Source organism: Coccidioides immitis (assembly GCF_000149335.2).
Source record: "Coccidioides immitis RS genomic scaffold supercont3.4, whole genome shotgun sequence".
In the NCBI taxonomy this organism is placed as follows: domain Eukaryota; kingdom Fungi; phylum Ascomycota; class Eurotiomycetes; order Onygenales; family Onygenaceae; genus Coccidioides; species Coccidioides immitis.
In genome coordinates this window covers 3877313-3899483 of record NW_004504311.1, presented here as the reverse complement: position 1 = coordinate 3899483, position 22171 = coordinate 3877313, and the positions used below count along the sequence as shown (strand labels likewise).

The following is a 22171-nucleotide window of genomic DNA, read 5'->3' as shown; positions in this document are numbered from 1 at the left end:
GCAAATACATACTCCATACTCCGTACTCCGTACATAGCGGTTACCTAGCAGATATGTTTACAGTACTCCGTAATACTGCGTCATGTGGGGGTTGCCCCACAGGGCTTAGCGCTGGCCGAATCAGGTAAGGTGCGCTATTGCTGCTTTTGCATGAGGGGCTACGGAGTACTCCGTAGCTATCTTGCCTGCTACTACTCCGTACATAAACATGTACATAGAGAAGCCGCACCAACTAACCTGTTCACTCTCTGCTGAACCTTTACAGGTCAGCAGAGAGGAAAACTCTTCTGTATCAAGATCAAGGAAGATCTGAGCCAATAAGTTGAAGGCTAATTACACAGAGACTGGTATCTTAACACTTTCACTATATACACAAAGTGCTACGCACATTCATTTTTCCAAACAGTTCGGGCCGGGGAAATAAATATCCGCCTGTATGCTGACTCAGTCGCGCCAAGGCCCCACGTCAAGCTATGTGTTACATAAGCCTTAATGGTACTTGGGTGGCGGCGAAGCTGGGATGACGGCAACGTTGCGTCTTCTCTCGCGATAAATACATGAACGACTCCGTGCAATAAATTAATTTGGGATTGCAAATGTCTGCAGGGCCAGTTCGCTGTAGTATGATATGACATGATAATTAGATGCTGCTACCCGATGTTTCGCCGTTCTCGTCGATAATCCTCATCAAATCAAAACCCCCCGTTATCCCCCAGCCATGGGAGTCATCCCAATCCAAGATCGAACGTCCGAGTTTCGATCTATCCTTGGCCAGGCCCAGAAACGACTGGCCGCATCGAAAGCCGACGCTCATCGCCAGGCCCTCCTTCGCCAGGAGAGCCATTCACAGAATGCAACGCCCAAAAAGTCAGAGTTTGCCAGGCGTGCGGCAGAGATCGGAAGAGCCATCACCGCAACAACTGCGAAGCTACAGCGACTCGCGCAGCGTGAGTTATAACCCTGACCTTTTTCTTTTGCTTCCTTCTCCTTTTTCTTTTTCTTTATTTTTTTTCCCCCTTCTACGCAACCGACAGTCACACGAACTGATATATTATATGGAAATAGTGGCAAAGAGAAAGTCTCTCTTCGATGACCGACCTGTCGAGATCTCCGAGTTGACCTATGTCATCAAACAGGATCTCGCATCCTTGAACTCTCAGATTGCTGCTCTCCAGGCTCTCACGCTCTCCCAACACCCCAAAGCTTCCCGAAGTCTTGCAGACCAGGAAGGGCAGCATAACGACAATGTACCTTTTTCTCCAGCTCTTGCTTATCTTTTTGTTTGTCTTACTGACTCGGCTGTCTAGGTTGTGGTTATGCTTCAAGGGAAATTGGCCGATGTCGGTGCCAACTTCAAGGAGGTTCTCGAAGTGCGCACCAAGAACATTCAGGCCTCCCGGTCGAGAACAGAAAACTTCATCTCCTCTGTCTCCTCCAAATCCCAGCATGCACTGAATCCCCAACGATCCGATTCTCCTTTATACAACCCACCGAGGAGCCGCAGCCCACAGCCAACCTCATCTGATCTACTTACGCTGGAACCTTCGCAGCTGATGATGATGGAAGAAGCGCAGCAGCCGTCCAACACGTACATCCAAGCTCGAGGGGAAGCAATCGAAGCTATAGAACGGACGATCAACGAGCTCGGGGGCATCTTTGGGCAACTAGCAACGATGGTGAGCGAGCAGTCCGAGATGATCCAGCGGATCGACGCCAACACGGAAGATGTCGTGGATAACGTGCAAGGGGCGCATCGAGAACTGCTGAAATACTGGTCGAGAGTGTCGGGGAACCGATGGCTTATAGCAAAAATGTTCGGGGTTTTAATGGTGAGTGCGAAGTTACATACCTAATGCGATGCCGGTCTGTTACCCTGCTAACATTGAACGACTTCTTTTTCTCATCAGATCTTCTTCCTCTTATGGGTTTTAATATCCGGATGACGCCGGTTCCCTCTTTCTTTTGCCTTTATTTCTGTTGCCTTTCCTTTTTCCTTTTTCCTTTTTCCTTTTTCCCTTTCGTTTTTCCCTTTTCCCGTCAATACCACTTTTCACTGTATAATATTATTATTTCTGCGTGCTGCATCTTCCAATAAGCAGGGATCACACATCACCCCAGGGCAGTCCTTTCCTTTCTCTTTCTGTTTGCCTCTTCAATTTTTCCTTTTTCCTTTTTTTTTTTTTTTTTTTTCCCCACTTTTTTTCCAGCAGCATTGTGGATTCCCAGGCGTGGGCAATTGCTCCATAGATGGCTGTGTTGCATTTGATATCCTCACTTTTTGTAATAGCCCATGCACGCATAGAGTCCATCAGTATACGGACATGGCGCAAAGACCGAGTTGGGGTCTATCCCATACATACATACATCATACTCCGTACATATACATACGTACTATACACGTACAGAGGTCATATCTCCGGATGAAACAGGGCCACAACTGCATCTGTGTGGGCAGAGTAAGGGGAGCACGGGCCAATGTGTTTACCTTTTGACTCAGAATCGGGGTCAGCCAAGCGTGCAACCCCTTGCTCCTCCCCCTTGCCCGCTGCCAAAGAACAAACCCTTGGGGGCCGGTCCCTGCAACCCCAACAGACATCTTCCGTACGGAAGCCGGTACTGTGCGTATATTACGGAGAACTGCTCTGATCATATGTACATATGTCGTGCACACAAGGTTGCTTTCCCCAGCCCCGTCCTAGTCGGGCTAGCCCCGGCCCTACCAGGGTTCCCGGCCAGTGGATAGACCAATCAGAGATCCAAGAAGCACATCCACCCGCTGCTGATTGGCCGGGTCCCTGGTCTATCCATTACCATATTAGGTTTAAAGCTTCCGCCGTGCTTCCATGCCAAGACCAGGCACCCTGTCCCTGATAACAAGCGGCCAGTCGTCACGTCTTCCTTTTTCGTTTTTCCGGCCCCTCGACTCTCCAACTTCACTTCATGTCATCCACCAATCCATCATCCATCTTCATCTGTTGCACCGCATTTCTCACTCTTCTTCTTCTCCTTCTTCTACTCTCTCTCTCTCTCTCTTTTTTTTTCCCCCTCTCATTCTCTACTATGACTGATGATTGAACGAACTGCAGCTGCTTGGCCGGGTGCGCATCTGGCAATCTCCCCATAGTTACTCGCCTGAGTCCACGAGACACCATCCCTCCGCAATCCCAAACACCCATCTGAATCAACCTAGTTGATCCCTCCAGTCCTTGACCCCATCGCCCATCAAATCCTTCTCTCATCCTCCCTTTTTATTCTTTATTTTTTATTTTCTCTTTCATTTTTTTTTTTTTTCTTCTCACTCAATCCCGGCCCGCCTAGTATTACTTTTCCATCATCATCTCCGGACCTTTCCCTTTCGCTGAAACGCGCATGTTTTCGCTCCATTGCTTGGAAAACATGTCTCGTGCGACTCAATGATTCCCGTCCATCTGGCTCCCAACCACCTCCCCCCCTTTCGCTCCCTTTTTGTCCTCTGCGAGGAATCGTCCATCTCTGTCTCCTCTCCGCGCCCTATGACCGGCACCGTCGTTGGTGCCATCTCCCCACTTTTCTTCCCACGCCGGCCATGTTGCTGAAACCAGCGACCCCTCTTTCCGTTCTGCTGCTGGTCGCTTTCCTTCTCCTCCTCCTGTCTGTCCTATCAACCCCCGTCATCAAATCAATCCCCATCGCCACCTTTGAAAATGTCCGCTTCGGCGTCTTCGGGTACTGCCAAGGCAGCGACTGCAGTGGAATTCGTGTCGGCTATCCTGCTGGTATGTTATGCTATCGCCTATAGATAAAAACTTGCTCCTGTCCCCGGATGGCAACCCGCCACTCATCTCCATCTATCCCATGCTGACTCTCCCAATCCAATCGCAGACGGCATCTTCGGTGATTCAAACAGGGACGGAGATTTCAACCTCCCTGCCACCATTCGCCATACCCTCTCGGCCTTGTTGATAGTCCACCCTATCGCTGCCTTCCTGGCTTTCATCTGCTTTGCGCTGGCCGCTGCTGCCCATCTACACTCACCGTCTCACTCGCCACGTTACCTACTGGGTCTCCTAATCCTCCTGCTACCGACGCTTCTCGTCTCTCTACTAGCGTTCCTGGTCGATATCCTTCTCTTCGTCCCCTATCTGCAATGGGGTGGCTGGATTGTCCTCGGCGCAACCATCCTGCTCACCTCCAGTGGTGTCGTCACGTGTGCAATGCGACGCACCTTGGTTAGCAGAAAAGCCCGGAAACGGAGGATAGCTGAGAATGCGGAAATGAGCGGCGAGAATTACTATAACCGCCAGATCGTCGTCAAAGTCGACGTCCCCCCGAGTTCAAGTCCCGCGCCCAGCCAACCTCAAACCACCGCCGCTGCGACGACTGGAAATGGTTTCAACCCGTCAAACGACGACGGATATCGTCGAAACGGGTCGCCTGGTCGACTCTCCCCTCCAGAGCCTGCAGGATATCCACAACCACCTCGTCTTTCTCCCGAAGATAATGCCGGCGTCCCCCTTCAAGATCCCTATGGCTCATCTTACCCCACTCAGTCTAATCCTAATTTGCGGAATCAGTTCTCAAATACAAGCATGCGATCCATCAGAAGCGATGGATCATCCTATCGCCAGAGGGGTCGCGCCCCGCCATACCCCCCTCCCAGAGGGAGGGGCCGACCTCCCGGCGGGCCTCGGGCCTTCCCTCCCGGTGGAAGGGGCAGGGGCCCCCCGCGCCCTGGTCCGTCAAGGAGAGGTCGTGGTAGACCCCCTCCCGGGTATCCTCCCCAGTCGAGAGGCTACCCTGCGAACGATTACTTGGGATATGGTCCTGGACGTAGATACGGTGATCGAAGTGATTTCGACCAAGGCATTGAGATGCAAACACCACCTAACAATATTCCTGGTGGACATCGTGACCCAGCAACCGATAACCTCAAAAGCCCAACCAGCATTTATAGCGCTGATGCGTAAGGGATCTCCGTTAAATTTGGCTTCATTCCGTTTTTAATCCCTTTTTGATGTTACAGCTAACCCACAGCCTCGCACCTAGTCCCTATGTTCCGCCGCGAACTAACTGGACTCCGCAAGAATACCCTTCTCTAGAACTACCAACTAATCAACGCCCGCCGCTCAGCCCGCTAGGTCCCAGCACTCAACCCCGCGATATGACTCGCTCTCCGCCTAACATCAACCCACATCCACCTAGCAGCTATTATGAAGACGTGGAGCCCCGATTCGCATTACCAATGAACGGAGTGGAGTCGGCCGACGTCCCTTCCTCGTTGGTACCAGGCTCTTCTGGTGAGCCCCTTCTGCAAAATTCATCCGATGGCTTGCCTGGTGGCGCACGCTCATCCGCAGTTAGCGAAGCCAGCCACTTCACATCCATTTCGCAAAGGGGGATAAACCCCAAATGGCGACCAGCGGATTCCGAGAACCCTAAACCAAAGATCCACCAACGTCAGGACGTTCTGCTTGGTAGCAATCCAGATTTTGCGCTACCGACAGGCAGAGCCCGTGCTAATACGGCAACCGGCGGTAGAATGCCGGCTCCATCAATGCCAACGATTCCGGGAACCCCCACAGGATATAGGAGTGAAGCAAGGTTTCCTTAATCCACGCCATTTATCTTCGGCAGCGTTCAGCAACATCACCCTTCTCCGATTACAACCATTGTGATATTGACCGTATCTATATTCTCTTCCAACCTACGCATCTGGGCATGCATAGTCGGTACATTCATTATCGATGACTTTACCCGCATATCGTTCGATGTAATCCCCATTCGTAGGACTAAGACATCCCCTTAGTCTCTCTTTCTTTTTTCACTCTTTTAAGGCATGGCACGGCTTCGCTTTCTTTTCTTTTCCTTCCATCCTTTTTCCCTCTCTCTAGTACTTGGCATGGCATGATCCTTTGTATTGTGGAGCAAAAATTGCCATCAGGGCCGAATTTTGGTCTTGAGTTTTCGTATTTCCTTCACTCTATCTAGGGATTCGATATCCAGCATATTCTGGCACTCTTCGCTTTGCTGCGCCCTTTTTTTTTTTTTTTTTTTTTTTTTTTGTGCCCCACACCCTCTCGTGGCTAGTTGCGACTTTTGACGTGTATATTTATAGCCATTTCCTTGCCCTTTTCCGTTGCTATATGGTGAGATTCAAAAATGTACATTACATGCATGTACAAATTTTATAAGATGGACCCTTAATTTATTACCGAATCGCAACTTTCTTGGATATCAAACATCAGCTGAAAAACCACTTGGTGCCAGTTCCCAAATGGGAATAAGGACAGCGGAATCCATAAAGACCACCCCTTTTCTCCCTCTCAATCACCTTTGATCAGGACAACTCCCTTTCTTCACTTTGGAGCCTTCCAATGGCTTGATTTCCAATGGAATTTCCCAAGATACCTGTTGGATCTTAACTTTGAGTGGTTACCAACAAAAAGCAACAATACGATCTAGAAAATATCAGAAAGTCCCCTTTCATACTATCCCCACTCTCCCATGTATTGACACACCGCAGAACGATCTGGAAGCTATTGCCTGGGGGGACGGCCTGAATAAAAGCCCAGGTTGCCCCTAATCCAAGCACATCGCAGATTCAATTGCAATTGCAACCTGGTCCTAGTCCTAATCGTCTTCTCTTCTTCTTATTACCCGAACACTCTTGGTCCAATCACTCAAAACGCTAGTTACAGCTCTAGTGAAACGTTCGATCTACCCATTAGCACATCCATCCATACATTCACCCTACACATCGGGAGGAGGTTGAACAATGGACAGCAAATCCCAAACACAGCCAAAGGAACAAATTGCAACTAGCTCCGAAATGACAAAGGAACTAGCGACCCATCTAGCACTGGTCGACAGAAGCCCCACCGATGTGGAGAAACCAGCGAGAAGTCGGATGATAGAGCAACTGAAAATCTCCCCGCTGCATTCCTCAAAAGTGCGCGCTACGTTCGAGGTAAACAATAAAAGTGAGAATAACGAAAATCAATCCGAGGGAGAAGAAGTCTTTCCGCAGTACGGCTTACTGGGCCAGCGTCTCCAAACGTATGGGTACGGAAGCGAAGATATTCCAGTCGGGGAACCGGTAGATAATTTGATCTATACCAATAGCAATGCGCCGTGGTCGACTTTTATCTGTGGGAGCCAAGGTAGTGGGAAAAGCCATACCTTGTCATGCATGCTGGAAAACGTCCTTGTAGCTCCATCGCGAACGGGAAAATTAGCGAAACCATTAACGGGCCTTGTGCTCCATTATGACCGATTCTCCAGCATCGAAACTGGTCAGCCGTGTGAAGCAGCATATCTTTGTTCGTCCGGAATTCCAGTCCGCGTTCTTGTATCTCCAAGCCATTATCAAGCCATGAAGAAGCTGTACGAGAATCTGGAAGGGCTACCGGAAGGCGCGCCAAAGCCAGTTGTATCAAAATTGAAATTTGTGGAAAAACACCTAAGTATCTCGATGATGAAGACTCTCATGGCCGTGGACAGCGAGAGCCAAGAGCCATTGTACATGGAGGTAAGTCCAATGCAAGAAAACCCATTGATAAGACTTCGACTAACAAAAAGTAGATTGTGACCAAAATCCTCCGCGAAATGGCACAAGAAGATGGGAATAGTAGCATCGATTTCAACAAGTTCAAGTCCAAATTGGCTGAGCAAGCCCTCGCTCCCAATCAGAAATCCTCGCTAAATCTAAGGATGAGCCTACTTGAGTCCTTTCTCGAGATCGAGCAAGCATGGGGTTTCCGCCGAAGCGCAAAGGCAGCGCGATCCGGCACCGCTCGCCAGCTCGATGAAAAGTGGAAATTCAACGAGGGTTCCCTGACCATTGTGGACCTTAGTTGTCCATTCGTAAATGCCAACGATGCTTGTGCCTTGTTCAATATATGCCTCAGCGTCTTTCTGGAAGGTCGGGGGCTAGGGAACCGGATGATAGCACTGGATGAGGCCCACAAGGTACGGGAAATAGCCACAAGCAGCCATAACTTCCCGTCAGTATTTTCACCAACTAACGAGTTAATGGGATTAGTTTCTTGTCAACACCAATCGAGAAGCCAACGAATTGACGGAAAGTCTTTTTACCATAATCCGTCAGCAACGGCACTTAGGGACCCGGCTAATCATTGCGACACAAGAACCTACTCTCTCCCCAAAGCTGCTGGATCTCTGTGATGTCACAATTGTTCACCGATTCACGTCACCTGAATGGTTTAAAGCCCTCCAAGGCCATCTAGCGGGAGCGGTTGTCGGCATTTCCTCAGAGGAACGGTCAAAATTCAGCCCGAACAGTTTATTTACTAAGATAGTGTTGCTGGACACGGGAGAAGCTCTAGTGTTCAGCGCCAATGGGGTGCTGGATATTCTGGAGCCTGAGGGAAACTGCAAGAGAAACTCCGAGAGTACAGGATTAGAACATGACGAACACAAAGATGAAGTACTGGTGAGCAAAGATAATGCTTTCACTACGTGGAAATTGGGTCCACGTTATATTAGGATGAAGGTTCGCATGCGGACCACTACGGATGGTGGGCGGAGCATCCTCGCGAAATAGATCTGAGCAAGCGGTGGAAAAATGATCGAAATGATACCTTGATCACTCATTTCCTTGGCCATTTTCTTTCATTCACAGGGGAACGAACCCCTTTTCCAATTCCTTTCTTCGCGGACTATCATCGACAAGTTTTTCCTTTATTCGACTACCGGTTTCCCCAATCTGACATTCATAGAATACTTCGCCAGACATTCACTTCCTCTCTTGCAATTTCCAGTCATAACAGTTGAATGGTGGCCTCGCGACATAGCGGTGTCCTCGTCGTTCACTCTTAAAAGACTCTAAGGCAAAAATAGCTTAAAGGTGAGCTTCAGGTTTAGCCTTTAGGGCTAAGCATTGACTTGTTAGCCACATTATACTGATGGAAAGTGGTAAAAACTTAAGAGGAAAAATCAATTGCCCGTTACTGTCACGTTCATGAGCAGAATCAATCACTTAGGCATATAGACGCTCGGCACGCGTGCCTTCGCCCTTCTCGTAAGTGCGAGCTGGCACGGAGAATGCCCGTGAATTGGCCACCAAGAGCCCCGCTGCGTAGCTATCTCTCACAGCCTACTTTGAAAAATCACCCTGACTGAAAATGATGATATCTGGAGTTATTGAAGCACTGGGCGGCTAGCTCCCGAAATTGTATTCATGAGGCTTCCGGGATTCCATGGACGCATAACGTCGAGCTACCGCCACGCCAGTTACAGGTATATGCAGTCTATAAGCATCAAAACCGTGCAATGCTAACAGGATGACATCGTAGCCGCCGCCCGCAGCCGCTTTTTCTTTTTGCCCCAACAATTAGTTTGCGACAGACATTCAAAGGCTCAGGGGAGGGGGGAATGAATAAGTATACCGGAATCAGCGCCTTCTTACTGCGGCCATCAGGTGTCAGAGGACAGAAGAGATCATGGCGCTCTTCGAATATGTTAATCAAAGCGGGCGATGGTTTGCCCCAATCCCAAGGGTCACTAATATTTGAATCCCACAAAGGCCGATCCCCTGTTGCCATGGCTATCCAGTGGCTAGTGAGAAAAGTTCATGACCCTGCGGCAAAATCTCGTGGCGAGCTCAGTTGCTGTCGAATCCACCGTCCTGCAAAGTGGTTGATGAGCCGGCTTCCGTTAAGTGGAGCGTCTGACAGGGTCATCGTGATGCTGGCCGGGATAAACCATGAGATTGCAAGCTCAAGCTGGGTGGGTGATTGGCTGGGTGGTCGTTCGATCCCTGGCCGTCGGCCCCCCCTCATGGCATCACATCGCCATTCTCAAAAAATGGAGGGGTTTCCGTAATTACTAGAAGGATTACACATCGCTGTCTGTTAACCTTGGCTACATGCTTAACTGCATAGTTCACAGCCTGTATTGAAGTAGACCATGAACGAGTTAAATAGTTATACCGTGCTTTATTTCCACCTGAGAGTCCTTGGGCTGGCAGTTTGCTCCAGTTCGATGGCTGTGGGGGCCTTCCCGCTCACTGCGCAAGCATCACCGCCCGGATCCATGCACCGAGCGCCTCTCGCGGCTTTGTGAGGTGACTGGATGACACAGGAGAAAAGTCAAAGCGGGGGGTGCTGACACGGAGGGGACCGCCGTTCAACTGAACACATCGCTGGAGAAAGCCAGGTCACTCTCTCGATGATTCTGCCCACATGCCAACACCAGATATTATTTATATCATTTAGGAACCCATAACACTATCATGGCAGCCCCATTCCTCGGCCAGCTTATGAGCGACTCAGTCGCGGACTACATCGGAGGAACACCTCTGGTGCGTCTGAACCGTGTCCCCGCCGCTCTTGGAATCAAAGCGCAGGTATATGCCAAGCTGGAATATTTCAATGCCGGCGGCTCCGTCAAGGACCGCATCGCCAAACACATGATCGAACAGGCAGAGCGGGATGGCGTGATCAAGCCGGGAGATACCCTGATTGAAGCCTCAAGTGGCAACACGTAAGTCCTCCTTGGGATTAAAAAGAAAATAAGAAGGCAGAAGGAAATGCCAAAAGAAGTGGGCAAAAAAAATCCAATTGTCAGGCTTGCCCACGTGTGCTAAAATACATCCCAGAGGTATAGCTATCGCGCTCATGGCAGCCATCAAGGGCTACAAGTGCATCATCACTCTGTCTGAGAAGATGTCTCTAGAAAAGGAGCAGATACTCCACGCGCTGGGTGCCAGGGTCGTCCGCACACCCGCCGGCGTGCCCATTGATTCACCGGACTCCATCATCAGCGTAGCAAAGCGCCTCCGAAATGAGATCCCTCGTTCTTTTATCCTAGACCAATACACAAACCCCGCGAATCCTGCTGCCCATGAATTCGGAACGGCGGAGGAAATCTGGCATCAAACACAGGGCAAAGTCGATGCGGTGATCAGTGGAGCTGGGACTGGGGGAACCGTCACCGGCATCGCCAAAGGGATGAAAAAGCATAATCCGGACGTCTTTCTTGTTGGGGTTGATCCAGTAGGATCAATCCTTGCGATCCCCGAGAGGCTGAATGAGACCAAGGGAGAATACAAAGTCGAAGGTATCGGGTATGACTTTCTGCCTGATGTTTTAGACCAGACGGCGCCGGACCTATGGGTCAAAACCACCGACAAGGACTCCTTCAAACTCGCCCGGAGGCTGGTGCGGGAGGAAGGGTTGCTATGCGGTGGATCGGCCGGCGCCACCGTTGCGGCCTTGGTTCAATTCATGGAGCAGCGTCCGGAATTCAACAAGGAGGAGAAACTCATTGTGCTGATCCTTGCAGACGGCCTCAGGAACTATCTGACCAAATTCGCGGACGACAATTGGATGAAACAGAATGGTTACGCAGTCGATGCCGGCGCATAACAAACAAGCCGGTGTCTTCCAAGAGGGCTCCGGCGCCGCCCAAGGGAACAGCGAAGACCGAACTCCGAAGGATGAAAAAGAAGTACATGCATGAGGTTGGCATTTTCGCCAATGAAAGGACGTGCCATGGGGAAAGCCATGACCAGTTTCCAGGTACGCAAACACCGCAGGAATCCTTGCGAGGTTATAAGCGATGTCATATTAGATTCTCAGGGAATGTATAGAAAAGAGAGATGAGAGAGAAGGGGGGGTTGGGGTTTGAAGAATCCGTGAAGAAATACAAAAATTATAGCAATTCTCCTGTCTCATCAGGGATTCCCAGGCTTGGCCAAAATTGAGAATGTCGCCATCTGCAGCTATGTAACCGGCTCTTCATGCGCAGCGGGATCGACCAACTGGTTTAACAAAGCACCGTGTGGCCAAGTTGGCATGTCGCACGCGTTTGAGGTTCATCCATGTTTTGCTTGAAATGGCAATCCCGGCAGGTATGTCGGCCCGATGTAATTCCAGATATCGGGATAACATTTATCCATGCCAACCAGAAAATCCATTAATTTCCTTTTTTTTTTTCCTGTTTTTCTATTTTTTTATTTTTATTTTTATTTTTTTTATTTATTTATTTTTTTTTTTTGGTGCTCGAAAGTCAATTCTAGCCCCACAGTCGCCGGGGGCGTGCCAGCCACAGCCTAAATAAAAAAAAGCCGCAGGGGAGATATTTTTGGAAACATAGCCGAACCGATGACACACGGACTGCGAGTGTGAGAGAGAGAGAGAGAGATGTGGATGTGTGTGTGTGTGTGTGTATATGTGTGTGGATGTACTCCGCACAGAGTGGGATATATGACATTCTTGATATGGCCCTCAGAACCAAGTGCCAACGTGTGCCCTTCACGCCGTCAGGAGGCTCGTGGAGGAGCGGTTCGTGATCAGGAGAAAGCGCCGGGTCGATTCGCTGGCCGCGTTGCTCTCTGCGGGTTCTCTGTTAGGGCGGGTCTCCCCTGTGCTGACAGAGACGCCAAGATGCTCCTGTAATTTAATCGCGAAATCCAACGCAGCTGTTTCATCCAGCAAAACCCCCCCCCCCCCCCCCCCCCCACCCAATAATTTTAAAATATGCTTTTTCTTTCGTGGCTATCTCGACGTACGGAGTTTGGAGTATTACGGAGTACGGAAAACAATCCGGCCATCTTGGCTAATATTTGTGTACTCCCATATCTGTAGTTATCGCCCTTTACGTCAAAAGTCCTTCCCATATGTTCAACGGAGTCTTCAAACCCAGTGCAGATAGCCCAGGATCAATCGCGCCAACCCCTGAGAAAAGGTACGCCTCGGCTACTCTATCTTCGCCTCTCCAAACCCAAGAGTCTGGGAGTCGTGGCAACTGGAAACTTTTCGCATCAAAAAGTCCCAGGCCCTTCTCTACTTCCCTCAGCAACTGTAAGCTTTTTTTCCCACGAGGTACAATAACGTTGGCCAAGTGGCAGATGGAAAGCAATCTCGCCCGTTGCTCTGTGGAGGCGAGAAAGCCTCCATGTTGCCACAAACGGTAACACGGACAACTGGAATGATGTGCTCATAATATCGCATGGCTGCTAACTTGAAGCAAGGGTGATATAGATCCCGCTGACGTTTCGGAATCACAAAGTCCGTGGTGAGGGTGTTGGGAGGAAATGAAAGATCGGAAAAGATTGCTCCAGAGCATGGGGCGCCCGTACAGCGTACTCTATATATACAACCTACATTAGATCATGATGGTGAACCTGGACGTGGTTTCCTCCGAGCTTATCGATTGAGCATATTGAGATGGCTTGAGGGGCAAGTGGTCTTTACGACTCGAGCGCGAGGGGGCGCTGTGCTATGATCATATTCTTGTTCTCTCGGTATTCACATGGAAAATGGTGTTGTTGCTCCCGGGACTTGCAACTCACAAAAGAAGCAGCAGCACCAAAGGGGCTACTCCAAAAGAGATCGATGATGAGGTGAATTACGGGATGAACGTATGAGACGGATGTATTTGTCGTGGTGGGATCGGCGGGTTCAATTTTACCTTCCTTTTTTTTACCTGTTTTTTTTTTTTTTTTAAAGCCAATCGGACCGAAGAAACTTCCTGCTGACAGGCACGCGAGGTGGTCGAGTCATGTTCAGCGCTCACCCTTCGCGATTGACTTGCTGACAGCTCACATGCGATCTCGCTGGTGATGGACCCGGACGAAGTGATAAACGAACGCAGCTACGGAGCACCTCGGAGGAAGATGATGATTGATTACTTCAGACGCGCTGTCCTGTCGCACGCCGTTGCACGATTTCAAGGCAGCCTTATTCTATGCAGAGGGCAGGATTTGACAGGTCGAGGATATCCGGTCGCGAAGGAAAAAAAAAAAAAAAAGAAGAAAAAGAAAAAGAAAAAAAAAGAAAAAAAGAAAGGAAAGAGTTGGGGTTCTGTTCAGTTGAAACGGCCCTGAAATCTTTTAAATTGACCCACCTCCTCCAGTCTCCGTATAAGATTCTTTTAAGGGATAGACTTCAACGGTCTCAAATGTGGAAATTCTTGAATTCATAATCTTCGCATACCTTCTTGTCACATATCATGGAAGAGAAAGAAGCAAAGGAAGAAGGCCCTGAAGTCAGGCCTGAGATCTGTCTTGTGTATACTTCTGTGCTCTGTACTCCGTAGTTACCCTTGCTCCGTGTACTCCGTACTCCCTACATATTTTCCCACAACACTGCAACGCCAAAAACTCTTCAACCAGAGAAAAAAGATTAAGCCAGCGAAGCCAGCGGAAACTTTTACCAGGAAAAATAATACGCCAACCGAACAGGGCGCTGGTTGGCTCAAGTTTGGCTTCCTCCGTACTAGCGGTAAAGAAACCCGGAAAATTCCCAGCGGTAGGGATCGCCGGTTGGCCGACTAGCGGGCTAGGGCGAGCTCAGCCGCGCCTTGACACCGCGCAATGCAGCCCACACGAGCCAGCTTGGAGCAGCGGCGCATCGCGGTTCATTTCACTCCGTCTGTACAGTTCAGTTACACATACGGAGTACACCATATAACTATGGTGTTAATGTACGGAGTACTCCGTACGGAGTATGGACATACATACATACAGCGTACTCCATACCGTACAAGAACCTCTCGCGCCAACGGGCTTGGGGGTCTACATACCACGCGGGGCCCGCCAGCCCGCCCAACTCACACACACCGAACATGAAACCGCATGCCCAAAAAAATCCCACATGTTTCGATACGGTATCGGGGGTGGGTCTGATACCGCCTCCCACCGCCCTGTCCATACGGAGTGCATACAGCAGCAGCAGCAGCAGATACAGTACAGGATACAGCAAGCAGACAGGATAACTAACGGTTGCTGGGCTTGTTCCTTTCATCAGCCCCAACCTAACCTAACCTAACCCACCCAAGGTTAAGCTGCACCACTGCCGTCCGGCGAACCTCGCCCGCCTTTCCCATCGAGGCAGGGGATCATTTTTTCTCTCTCTCTCCCTTCTCTTCTTCTTCTTCCTTTAAGTCTTCTTGTCACCTCTCTCTCTCTCTCTGTCTGCCTCTCTCGTTCAGCTACCTAGGCACCTCTTCACCTTCTCCCTCTTTTTTCCTGCTTTCTTTTTTTTTTTTCTTTTTTTTGTTGTTGTTGCTGTTGTTTGTTCCACTACCTCCCATATCATCCACCCCTTTGTCTGCACGTCACTTCGTCTGCGGCTTGGACGTTCCTCCATTCGCCCTTCGCCCTGTGACCTCGAACAACTACCTGGCTTCGCTGTCAGCAGGCCTTGTCCTTCCCACTACCAATCCTGACCTCTCGCTCCCGCAACCTACCCTTGGCCGACACTGGTTCCCCATACCTCACCCTCTGATCGTTCCTTGCGATCTTCGACGATGGCCTACCAGGGCGGCGGCGGTAACTCGCCAGGAGGTTACGGCGACCATCGCCTCCAGGATATGCCTCCAAATGGAAGCGTAAGTTTTTGCCCTGCTGTCTCTTTTTGTTTTCTCTGTCTTTTGTCGAAAAAGAAGGAAAAAAAAAAATTGTTGGCGTGAATTCACATCCCTGCCTCTGGCATGTTTCAGAGTTATATTGATTTGCTCTGCTGACAATCCACCCCCTTTTTTTGGGCCTACCTTCGCGGTATTTAGCAATACCACCTGCCGCAAGATGATGATGCTTCGCGCTCTTTGCTGAATCAAGGACCCTACGGTGGTCCCTTCGACGATCCCCATCAGCGGACCGCCTCCCCTGCCAGACCAGCTTCGAGATACAGCTTGACCGAGTCTTACGCCACAGACCCACAGAACATGAGCCAGTACAATGACCCGATGTACGGCCAGCAGACGGACAATCCCGCCGCTGGCTTCGGCGTGCCTGGTCGGGTAGCCTCCCCGTACAGCCGGAGCGAAACCTCCTCCACAGACGCATGGCGACGGAGGCAAGCTCCCCAAGGAAACCTCCGCCGCTACGCTACCAGAAAGGTCAAGCTCGTCCAGGGCTCTGTCTTGAGCGTGGACTACCCCGTGCCCAGTGCCATTCAGAATGCGGTCCAGGCAAAGTACCGCAACGACCTCGAAGGAGGAAGCGAGGAATTTACGCACATGAGATGTGGGTAGCCCCGTAGATTGATTCTCAACACAGGGATATCCACTTGCTCACTGACGGTTCCACACAGATACCGCTGCTACCTGCGATCCTAACGACTTCACCCTGCACAATGGCTACAACCTTCGTCCTGCTATGTACAACCGCCACACCGAGCTCCTGATCGCAATTACGTACTACAATGAAGACAAAATGTTGACTTCTCGTACCCTGCACGGCGTTATGCAAAACATTCGCGACATCGTGAATATCAAAAAATCCGAATTCTGGAATAAAGGTGGTCCCGCCTGGCAAAAGATCGTTGTCGCTTTGATCTTCGACGGTATCGACCCTTGCGACAAAGACGTGCTAGATGTTCTTGCTACGATCGGTGTTTATCAAGATGGCGTCATGAAACGTGATGTTGACGGGAAGGAGACCGTTGCCCATATTGTCAGTACCTTTTCTTTTCCTTTTAGATCTTAAAGCGATTTCGACAAGCCTCGTCCTAACACAGACACAGTTCGAATACACCACACAATTATCCGTCACCGCAAACCAGCAGCTCATCCGTCCCCATGATGATGGCCCGTCGACTCTCCCACCCGTCCAGATGATGTTTTGCTTGAAGCAGAAGAATAGCAAAAAGATCAACTCTCACAGATGGCTCTTTAATGCGTTTGGTAGGATTCTCAACCCCGAGATTTGTATTCTCTTGGACGCTGGTACGAAGCCTGGTTCGAAGTCCTTGCTCGCTCTTTGGGAAGCTTTTTACAACGACAAGGACTTGGGTGGATCTTGCGGTGAGATTCACGCCATGTTGGGTAAGGGATGGACAAAATTGATCAATCCGCTCGTCGCTGCCCAAAACTTTGAATACAAGATCAGTAACATCCTCGATAAACCCTTGGAGAGTTCCTTTGGATATGTCAGTGTCTTACCCGGTGCTTTCTCTGCATACCGATTCAGAGCTATCATGGGTAGACCCCTTGAGCAATATTTCCACGGTGACCACACTCTTTCCAAGCAGCTTGGTCCCAAGGGTATTGAGGGTATGAACATCTTCAAGAAAAACATGTTCTTGGCTGAAGATCGTATTCTCTGCTTCGAGTTGGTGGCCAAGGCTGGATCTAAATGGCACTTGACCTACGTCAAAGCTTCCAAGGGTGAAACTGACGTGCCCGAGGGTGCTCCGGAATTCATCTCCCAGCGTCGACGTTGGCTGAACGGTTCCTTTGCCGCCAGTATCTACGCCCTCATGCACTTTGGTAGAATGTATAAGAGCGGACATAACATCCTCCGCATGTTCTTCTTCCACATTCAAATGCTTTACAACACGTTTACGGTTTTTTTGACTTGGTTCGCTCTGGGTATGTAATCAACGTGAACTTGAAACGCGGAGCCCGTCCTGTGCTAATGGGTTTATAGCTGCTTACTGGCTTACCACTTCTGTTATCATGGATCTCGTTGGTAACCCTAATCAAGAGGGTCAGAGAGCCTTCCCCTTCGGAAACAAAGTTACTCCCATCCTCAACACGGTTCTCAAATATCTATACCTTGGTTTCCTCCTACTGCAGTTCATCCTCGCCCTAGGTAACAGGCCAAAAGGGTGAGTGAAGAGCGTCTTATTGAGTCTTTGCCACAATGCTTACCCCGTCGTAGGTCTAAACACTCGTACATCACGTCGTTTATCCTCTTCGGTCTTGTTCAGCTGTACATTGTCATCCTCTCAATGTACTTGGTCGTTCGGGCGTTCTCTGGAAGCGTAGATTTCGAAACCGACAAAGGCGTGGACGGTTTCCTGAAGTCTTTCTTCGGCTCCGACAGTGCGGGTATCATTGTTATCGCTCTTGCAGCAACTTTTGGTCTCTACTTCGTTGCCTCGTTTATGTACATGGACCCATGGCACATGTTCACATCCTTCCCGGCCTATCTGCTCATCATGTCCTCGTACATTAACATCCTCATGGTGTACGCTTTCAGCAACTGGCATGATGTTTCTTGGGGTACCAAGGGTTCAGATAAGGCAGATGCATTGCCGTCCGCACAAACGACGAAAGAAGATGGTGGCAAAGCTGCCGTTATCGAAGAAATCGATAAACCACAAGCTGACATCGACAGTCAGTTCGAGGCAACTGTGAAACGAGCTCTTACTCCCTTCGTTGAACCAAAGGTCGATGAAAAGAAATCTTTGGAGGATTCTTATAAGAGCTTCCGTACTCGACTAGTAGCTTCATGGATTTTCTCAAATGCTTTGCTCGCTGTGCTAATTACAAGCGACAGCGTTAATAAGCTTGGTTTTACAGTAAGCTATCTCCACAATGAAGGGTGGTTTTTACATGATCATGATATACTGACACTGCTGGATAGTCCCAAGCCACAGATCGAACCGCCAATTTCTTCCGAGCTCTTTTGTGGGCTACGGCCGCTTTGTCTTTGATCCGTTTCATCGGAGCCTGTTGGTTCTTGGGCAAATCAGGCATTATGTGCTGTTTCGCCAGAAGATAGTCAAGGTGGCTTCATCTTTCGGACTCTCTTTTGTTTTACGACCTGTGTTCTTTCAGCCTGGAAAATTGACGCCAGTAATCTGCTTTCCCGCCCTGACATGATGATATTCCCTACACAAAATATGGTCCTGTTCAATATCCACCAATATTCTGCCATGCCCCTTTTTCTTATTTGTTTCACTGGTAACTATTTGTGCCTGTATTCTATTTTAGATGATGGGTTATCCTTTCTCTTTGTCTCTGCTATTCCTGCTCATTACTCTGGGATTTCCCAAAGTCTAGGTAATGTTGGTAGCTTCATATCTTTTTGCTTTCCCTTCCAGATAACCCTGTTTCCACGCATTAATGTTTTGACTTTTGCTTACTATACCTTGGGCTACTTGGTTCCCCTATATTACCCAATGTCTGTGGCATGTTCTATGAGACCCCATGGCAATGTGAGTTCCAGACAGAGTGTTTCTCAAAATACGTCACTCCTTGACTATGTAGCCGGGCCCTCGTGTCCGAGCAGTAAATAACCTTCAATGTCTGCTCGACCGATTTTCCGGCCAATGAAAGGCGCATATTGCGGCCATTTCTAATAGGTTATGCTGGTCTTGATGTTGGGCAGGCAACTTCTCGGAGTTGGACAAATATATCACGTGCACTGCCCAAAGTTTTGGTGACTTCATTCGGCGTCAAGTGTCAGAATCCACGCCGCCGCCGCTTGACAGCAGACAGATTTGAACAGCCCGATTGAAATTGTGTTTCTGTTTTCCCTTCCCAATTTTTGAGGCATAATAGATATATATTTTTATATATTTTGTTTTTTACTCTGCATAATTTGCTAGTAGACATCTGGCTTCCGTCTCCAGCATATATTAGTACTCACGACTTTTAACGCCGCTCTCAACATCTCCACCACTCGGTCCCTTTTGCAGCCTGACCCCCGAGACTTCCAAAAGGAATATATATACACCCACATATATTTGGTCCCATAAAGAGGTGCAAAAACTGTGTATATGTGTTCTAGAGCTTGAACAAGCAAGGCTCTACTGCAAATAATACTAACAGTTCGCGCATCTATTTTGGGCCGGCACGCTCTGGCATTTCCCGCCGCTCCTGACATCGGATAAACAGGCACACGCCCACACGCAGCTCACACCTTTTGTCCTTTTTTTTTTTTCCGAATTTATTTTGTTTAGCCTTCTGGCTTGGTTGGGGCTGCCTTACTAGCGGATTCCCTAGAGTGTTTGGAGGGAGATTTTGAGTCAAGATGTTGAAGATATGGTCAATGGTACGTGGCGTGATGCTCCTTTGCCCCTCTCTTAGCCCATATGGATGTTGACGGGGATCCATAGAAGCAAAAACAGCAACAAGCTGAAAATGCTGAAGGTACCGGTGGTCCGAAGAAGAAGAAGGTCACCGCTGCGCAGCTGCGAGTGCAGCGAGGTGTGTTTATGAACCTGCACGGCCCCCGCACCAGGTATTCGTCAGCTAACGCCTTTTATCGCAAATGTACAGATCTAGCAGAGCTCTCCCTCGGTTCAACGATGAAAATGAGCTTCCCAAATGCCGACGATATCCTCCACTTCATCCTTACCGTTGAGCCCGACGAAGGCATGTACAAAGCAGGCACGTTCACCTTCAACTTCAACATCAACCAGAACTTCCCGCACGATCCACCTAAGGTGAAGTGTAACCAGAAGATATATCATCCAAACATTGATCTAGAGGGGAACGTATGCTTGAATATTTTAAGAGAGGACTGGAAACCTGTGCTGAATTTGAATGCGGTGATAGTGGGGCTGCAGGTACGAGATACAGGGTTATTGTACTACGCTCCGGGCTTCTCTTGATGACTGATGGCGCCTCCATGAAACAGTTCCTTTTCCTTGAGCCTAATGCATCCGACCCGCTGAACAAAGAAGCCGCCGAGGACCTTCGCCTGAATAGGGAGCAGTTCAAACGCAACGTGCGTAACGCCATGGCCGGAGGGACAGTGCGGGGGATTACATATGAGCGAGTTATGAAATAAACAGATGATAGATATGAGGACTTTAGGACATGAATGATGAAACTTAGCCGTGCTCTATGCCTGCTGTGAAGGAATATGGACACAAGGGCTATTAGCAACGTAAAATGACCCGTATGCGTGTTCAACTCATACGGATATCCTAATCTTACAAAATGGGAGCTCAGGTTAGATATTACGAGGAGCGATGTCATCTGCGATTTGCTTATTTAGAGAATATTTTGCCTCGGTTGGTTATTCCTAATTGGTTATGTTAGTTGGGAAGCTGCCTATACGGTAGAGAGCATCGTAGATGAAATTCCAACGGAAATAGAGCTGTAAGAGTGGAGAGTAACGAATATGCATTCTTTCTTTTTTTGTTTTTCGTTCTTTTCAAAACATGTTATATACACAGCTCGTTCGTGTTACAAGGCATGACCCACCGCCACCGTCGAATCCCCCAGCGGAGTGTTGTATCCGTTCGTCGGTTTCGTGGACTTGCTCCCTTGGACATCTTTTGAGCCCATGGGCAACAAAGTGCATCATTCGAGGGCGTGTATGGAGGAAACGTCTGGGCAGAACGAATATGCTGAAGGGAAGGAGGTCGGTGAATCGATTAGAGAGCAGCTTCACTGGCACGCTCTGCTTCTAATGTAGCATAGAGGTGGTCACGGGCCCGGACGCGGGGGAGGTGGTATCCTTAATGTCATCTCTGTGTTAGAGGGAGATTCCCGATCTGTGGGAGAGAGGTATCATTTTGCGAAGCAATTATTGTCCTACGTACCGTACCACCAGAGGTAACCGAAAGTTGTTCCGAGGCCTGGAATTGAAGGTTAATAAAGATTCGCTCACTGGGAGAGTCGCTAAAGATGGAGGTGTGTAATCGGGGAGGTAAAATCATCCCCGGGGAATTGAATGAGCGCAGCTCCCAAGCATTGAGATGCGCAATGGAACTTTCGATCAGGAAGGGAATCGCTCACCAAAGGCGGTGCTAATGTCCAGAACGAGGCCCTTGCGGAGCATCTACACGAAATATCATCAGCAAATTGGCGCCCAACGTAGTGTTGACATCGACCCTCAATTCCATAGCACACACACACAGACACAGCACCAAGCTAGGGAATTGCGCTTACACCAGTGATTGGTTGGATGGCCATCTTGGGCTGGAGGGAAGAGAAAAGCTATCGGGAGACAGTGAGAAAAAGGAGCTCGTGAGGATCCCCAGGCAGTGAATTGCAGCGGGCTTGTCGTGCGTTGTCTTCGTGCTTCGTCGTCGGTTTTGCTGGTTTCGGCGGCACAAGGAAGGTCACGTGGAAAATCGAATTTCAATCAGCCCACTGCTGAGTCAGGAATTATGTCAGCGGATCAGGGAGCGAACGAGGAGCCCCAAACGCGAAGCAGAGCAAGCCATGACAGGCAGAGGAAGACGAGGAACCGCCGGCCGAAACACCAGCGAAGAAGACAGAAGAAGAAACCCGGAGATGAGCTAATGGAGCCTGGGCTATGGTGGTAATCTTCCAAGCTAAGCTTTGAGTGGGATGACAACAGCTTGCATTCACTTGATCCCGCAAAATACATGCCTGCCATTCAACGCCAGTCCTATTGATCCATTGAACGGAGACTGAAAGGCGCTAGATGGTTCATTCAGAGCTACTCATCTAGGTGAAGAGGGGAAAACTTTCTCTCATATCGCGCACCCATAAGATCGAAACAGCAAGTTAACCT

The 22171-nt window shown here is 49.4% G+C and overlaps 9 protein-coding genes across 9 annotated transcripts; 6 read left to right on the top strand and 3 right to left on the bottom strand.

Moving 5' to 3' along the window:
- Positions 1-540: 540 nt before the first annotated feature.
- On the top strand, positions 541-1943 carry CIMG_05653 (syntaxin 5; the record flags this gene model as incomplete). The annotated part of the gene is made up of 4 exons (XM_001246211.2): positions 541-947; positions 1066-1247; positions 1308-1829; positions 1908-1943. The coding sequence occupies exons 1-4, from the start codon at positions 719-721 to the stop codon at positions 1941-1943; spliced, it is 969 nt and encodes a 322-aa protein (XP_001246212.1). The 5' UTR covers positions 541-718.
- Positions 1944-3565: 1622 nt separating this feature from the next.
- CIMG_05652 (uncharacterized protein) lies at positions 3566-6220 on the top strand (the record flags this gene model as incomplete). Its single annotated transcript, XM_001246210.2, has 3 exons — positions 3566-3755; positions 3862-4942; positions 5014-6220. 3 exons carry the CDS (start codon positions 3566-3568, stop codon positions 5588-5590), a joined length of 1848 nt encoding a protein of 615 aa, XP_001246211.2. The 3' UTR covers positions 5591-6220.
- A 534-nt stretch (positions 6221-6754) lies between these two features.
- CIMG_05651 (uncharacterized protein) lies at positions 6755-8542 on the top strand (the record flags this gene model as incomplete). Its single annotated transcript, XM_001246209.1, has 3 exons — positions 6755-7507; positions 7561-7947; positions 8021-8542. The coding sequence occupies 3 exons, from the start codon at positions 6755-6757 to the stop codon at positions 8540-8542; spliced, it is 1662 nt and encodes a 553-aa protein (XP_001246210.1).
- Positions 8543-8977: 435 nt separating this feature from the next.
- CIMG_11589 (uncharacterized protein) lies at positions 8978-9542 on the bottom strand (the record flags this gene model as incomplete). Its single annotated transcript, XM_012358511.1, has 2 exons — positions 8978-9094; positions 9387-9542. The coding sequence occupies 2 exons, from the start codon at positions 9540-9542 to the stop codon at positions 8978-8980; spliced, it is 273 nt and encodes a 90-aa protein (XP_012213934.1).
- A 689-nt stretch (positions 9543-10231) lies between these two features.
- CIMG_05649 (cystathionine beta-synthase) lies at positions 10232-11366 on the top strand (the record flags this gene model as incomplete). Its single annotated transcript, XM_001246207.1, has 2 exons — positions 10232-10482; positions 10598-11366. The coding sequence occupies 2 exons, from the start codon at positions 10232-10234 to the stop codon at positions 11364-11366; spliced, it is 1020 nt and encodes a 339-aa protein (XP_001246208.1).
- Positions 11367-13990: 2624 nt separating this feature from the next.
- Positions 13991-14829, bottom strand: CIMG_05648 (uncharacterized protein; the record flags this gene model as incomplete). The annotated part of the gene is made up of 4 exons (XM_001246206.2): positions 13991-14274; positions 14465-14518; positions 14558-14718; positions 14777-14829. The coding sequence occupies 4 exons, from the start codon at positions 14827-14829 to the stop codon at positions 13991-13993; spliced, it is 552 nt and encodes a 183-aa protein (XP_001246207.2).
- A 65-nt stretch (positions 14830-14894) lies between these two features.
- On the top strand, positions 14895-18912 carry CIMG_05647 (chitin synthase G). The gene is made up of 7 exons (XM_001246205.2): positions 14895-15333; positions 15511-15970; positions 16038-16399; positions 16470-17316; positions 17375-17555; positions 17609-18251; positions 18317-18912. The coding sequence occupies exons 1-7, from the start codon at positions 15253-15255 to the stop codon at positions 18452-18454; spliced, it is 2712 nt and encodes a 903-aa protein (XP_001246206.1). The 5' UTR covers positions 14895-15252; the 3' UTR covers positions 18455-18912.
- A 261-nt stretch (positions 18913-19173) lies between these two features.
- CIMG_05646 (NEDD8-conjugating enzyme Ubc12) lies at positions 19174-20529 on the top strand. The gene is made up of 4 exons (XM_001246204.2): positions 19174-19729; positions 19794-19884; positions 19957-20246; positions 20318-20529. The coding sequence occupies exons 1-4, from the start codon at positions 19709-19711 to the stop codon at positions 20468-20470; spliced, it is 555 nt and encodes a 184-aa protein (XP_001246205.1). The 5' UTR covers positions 19174-19708; the 3' UTR covers positions 20471-20529.
- Positions 20530-20783: 254 nt separating this feature from the next.
- Positions 20784-21709, bottom strand: CIMG_05645 (cytochrome c oxidase subunit 7). Its single transcript, XM_001246203.2, has 4 exons — positions 21580-21709; positions 21427-21469; positions 21231-21266; positions 20784-21145 (listed from the first exon to the last, which is right to left on the bottom strand). Exons 1-4 carry the CDS (start codon positions 21601-21603, stop codon positions 21063-21065), a joined length of 186 nt encoding a protein of 61 aa, XP_001246204.1. The 5' UTR covers positions 21604-21709; the 3' UTR covers positions 20784-21062.
- Positions 21710-22171: the final 462 nt, after the last annotated feature.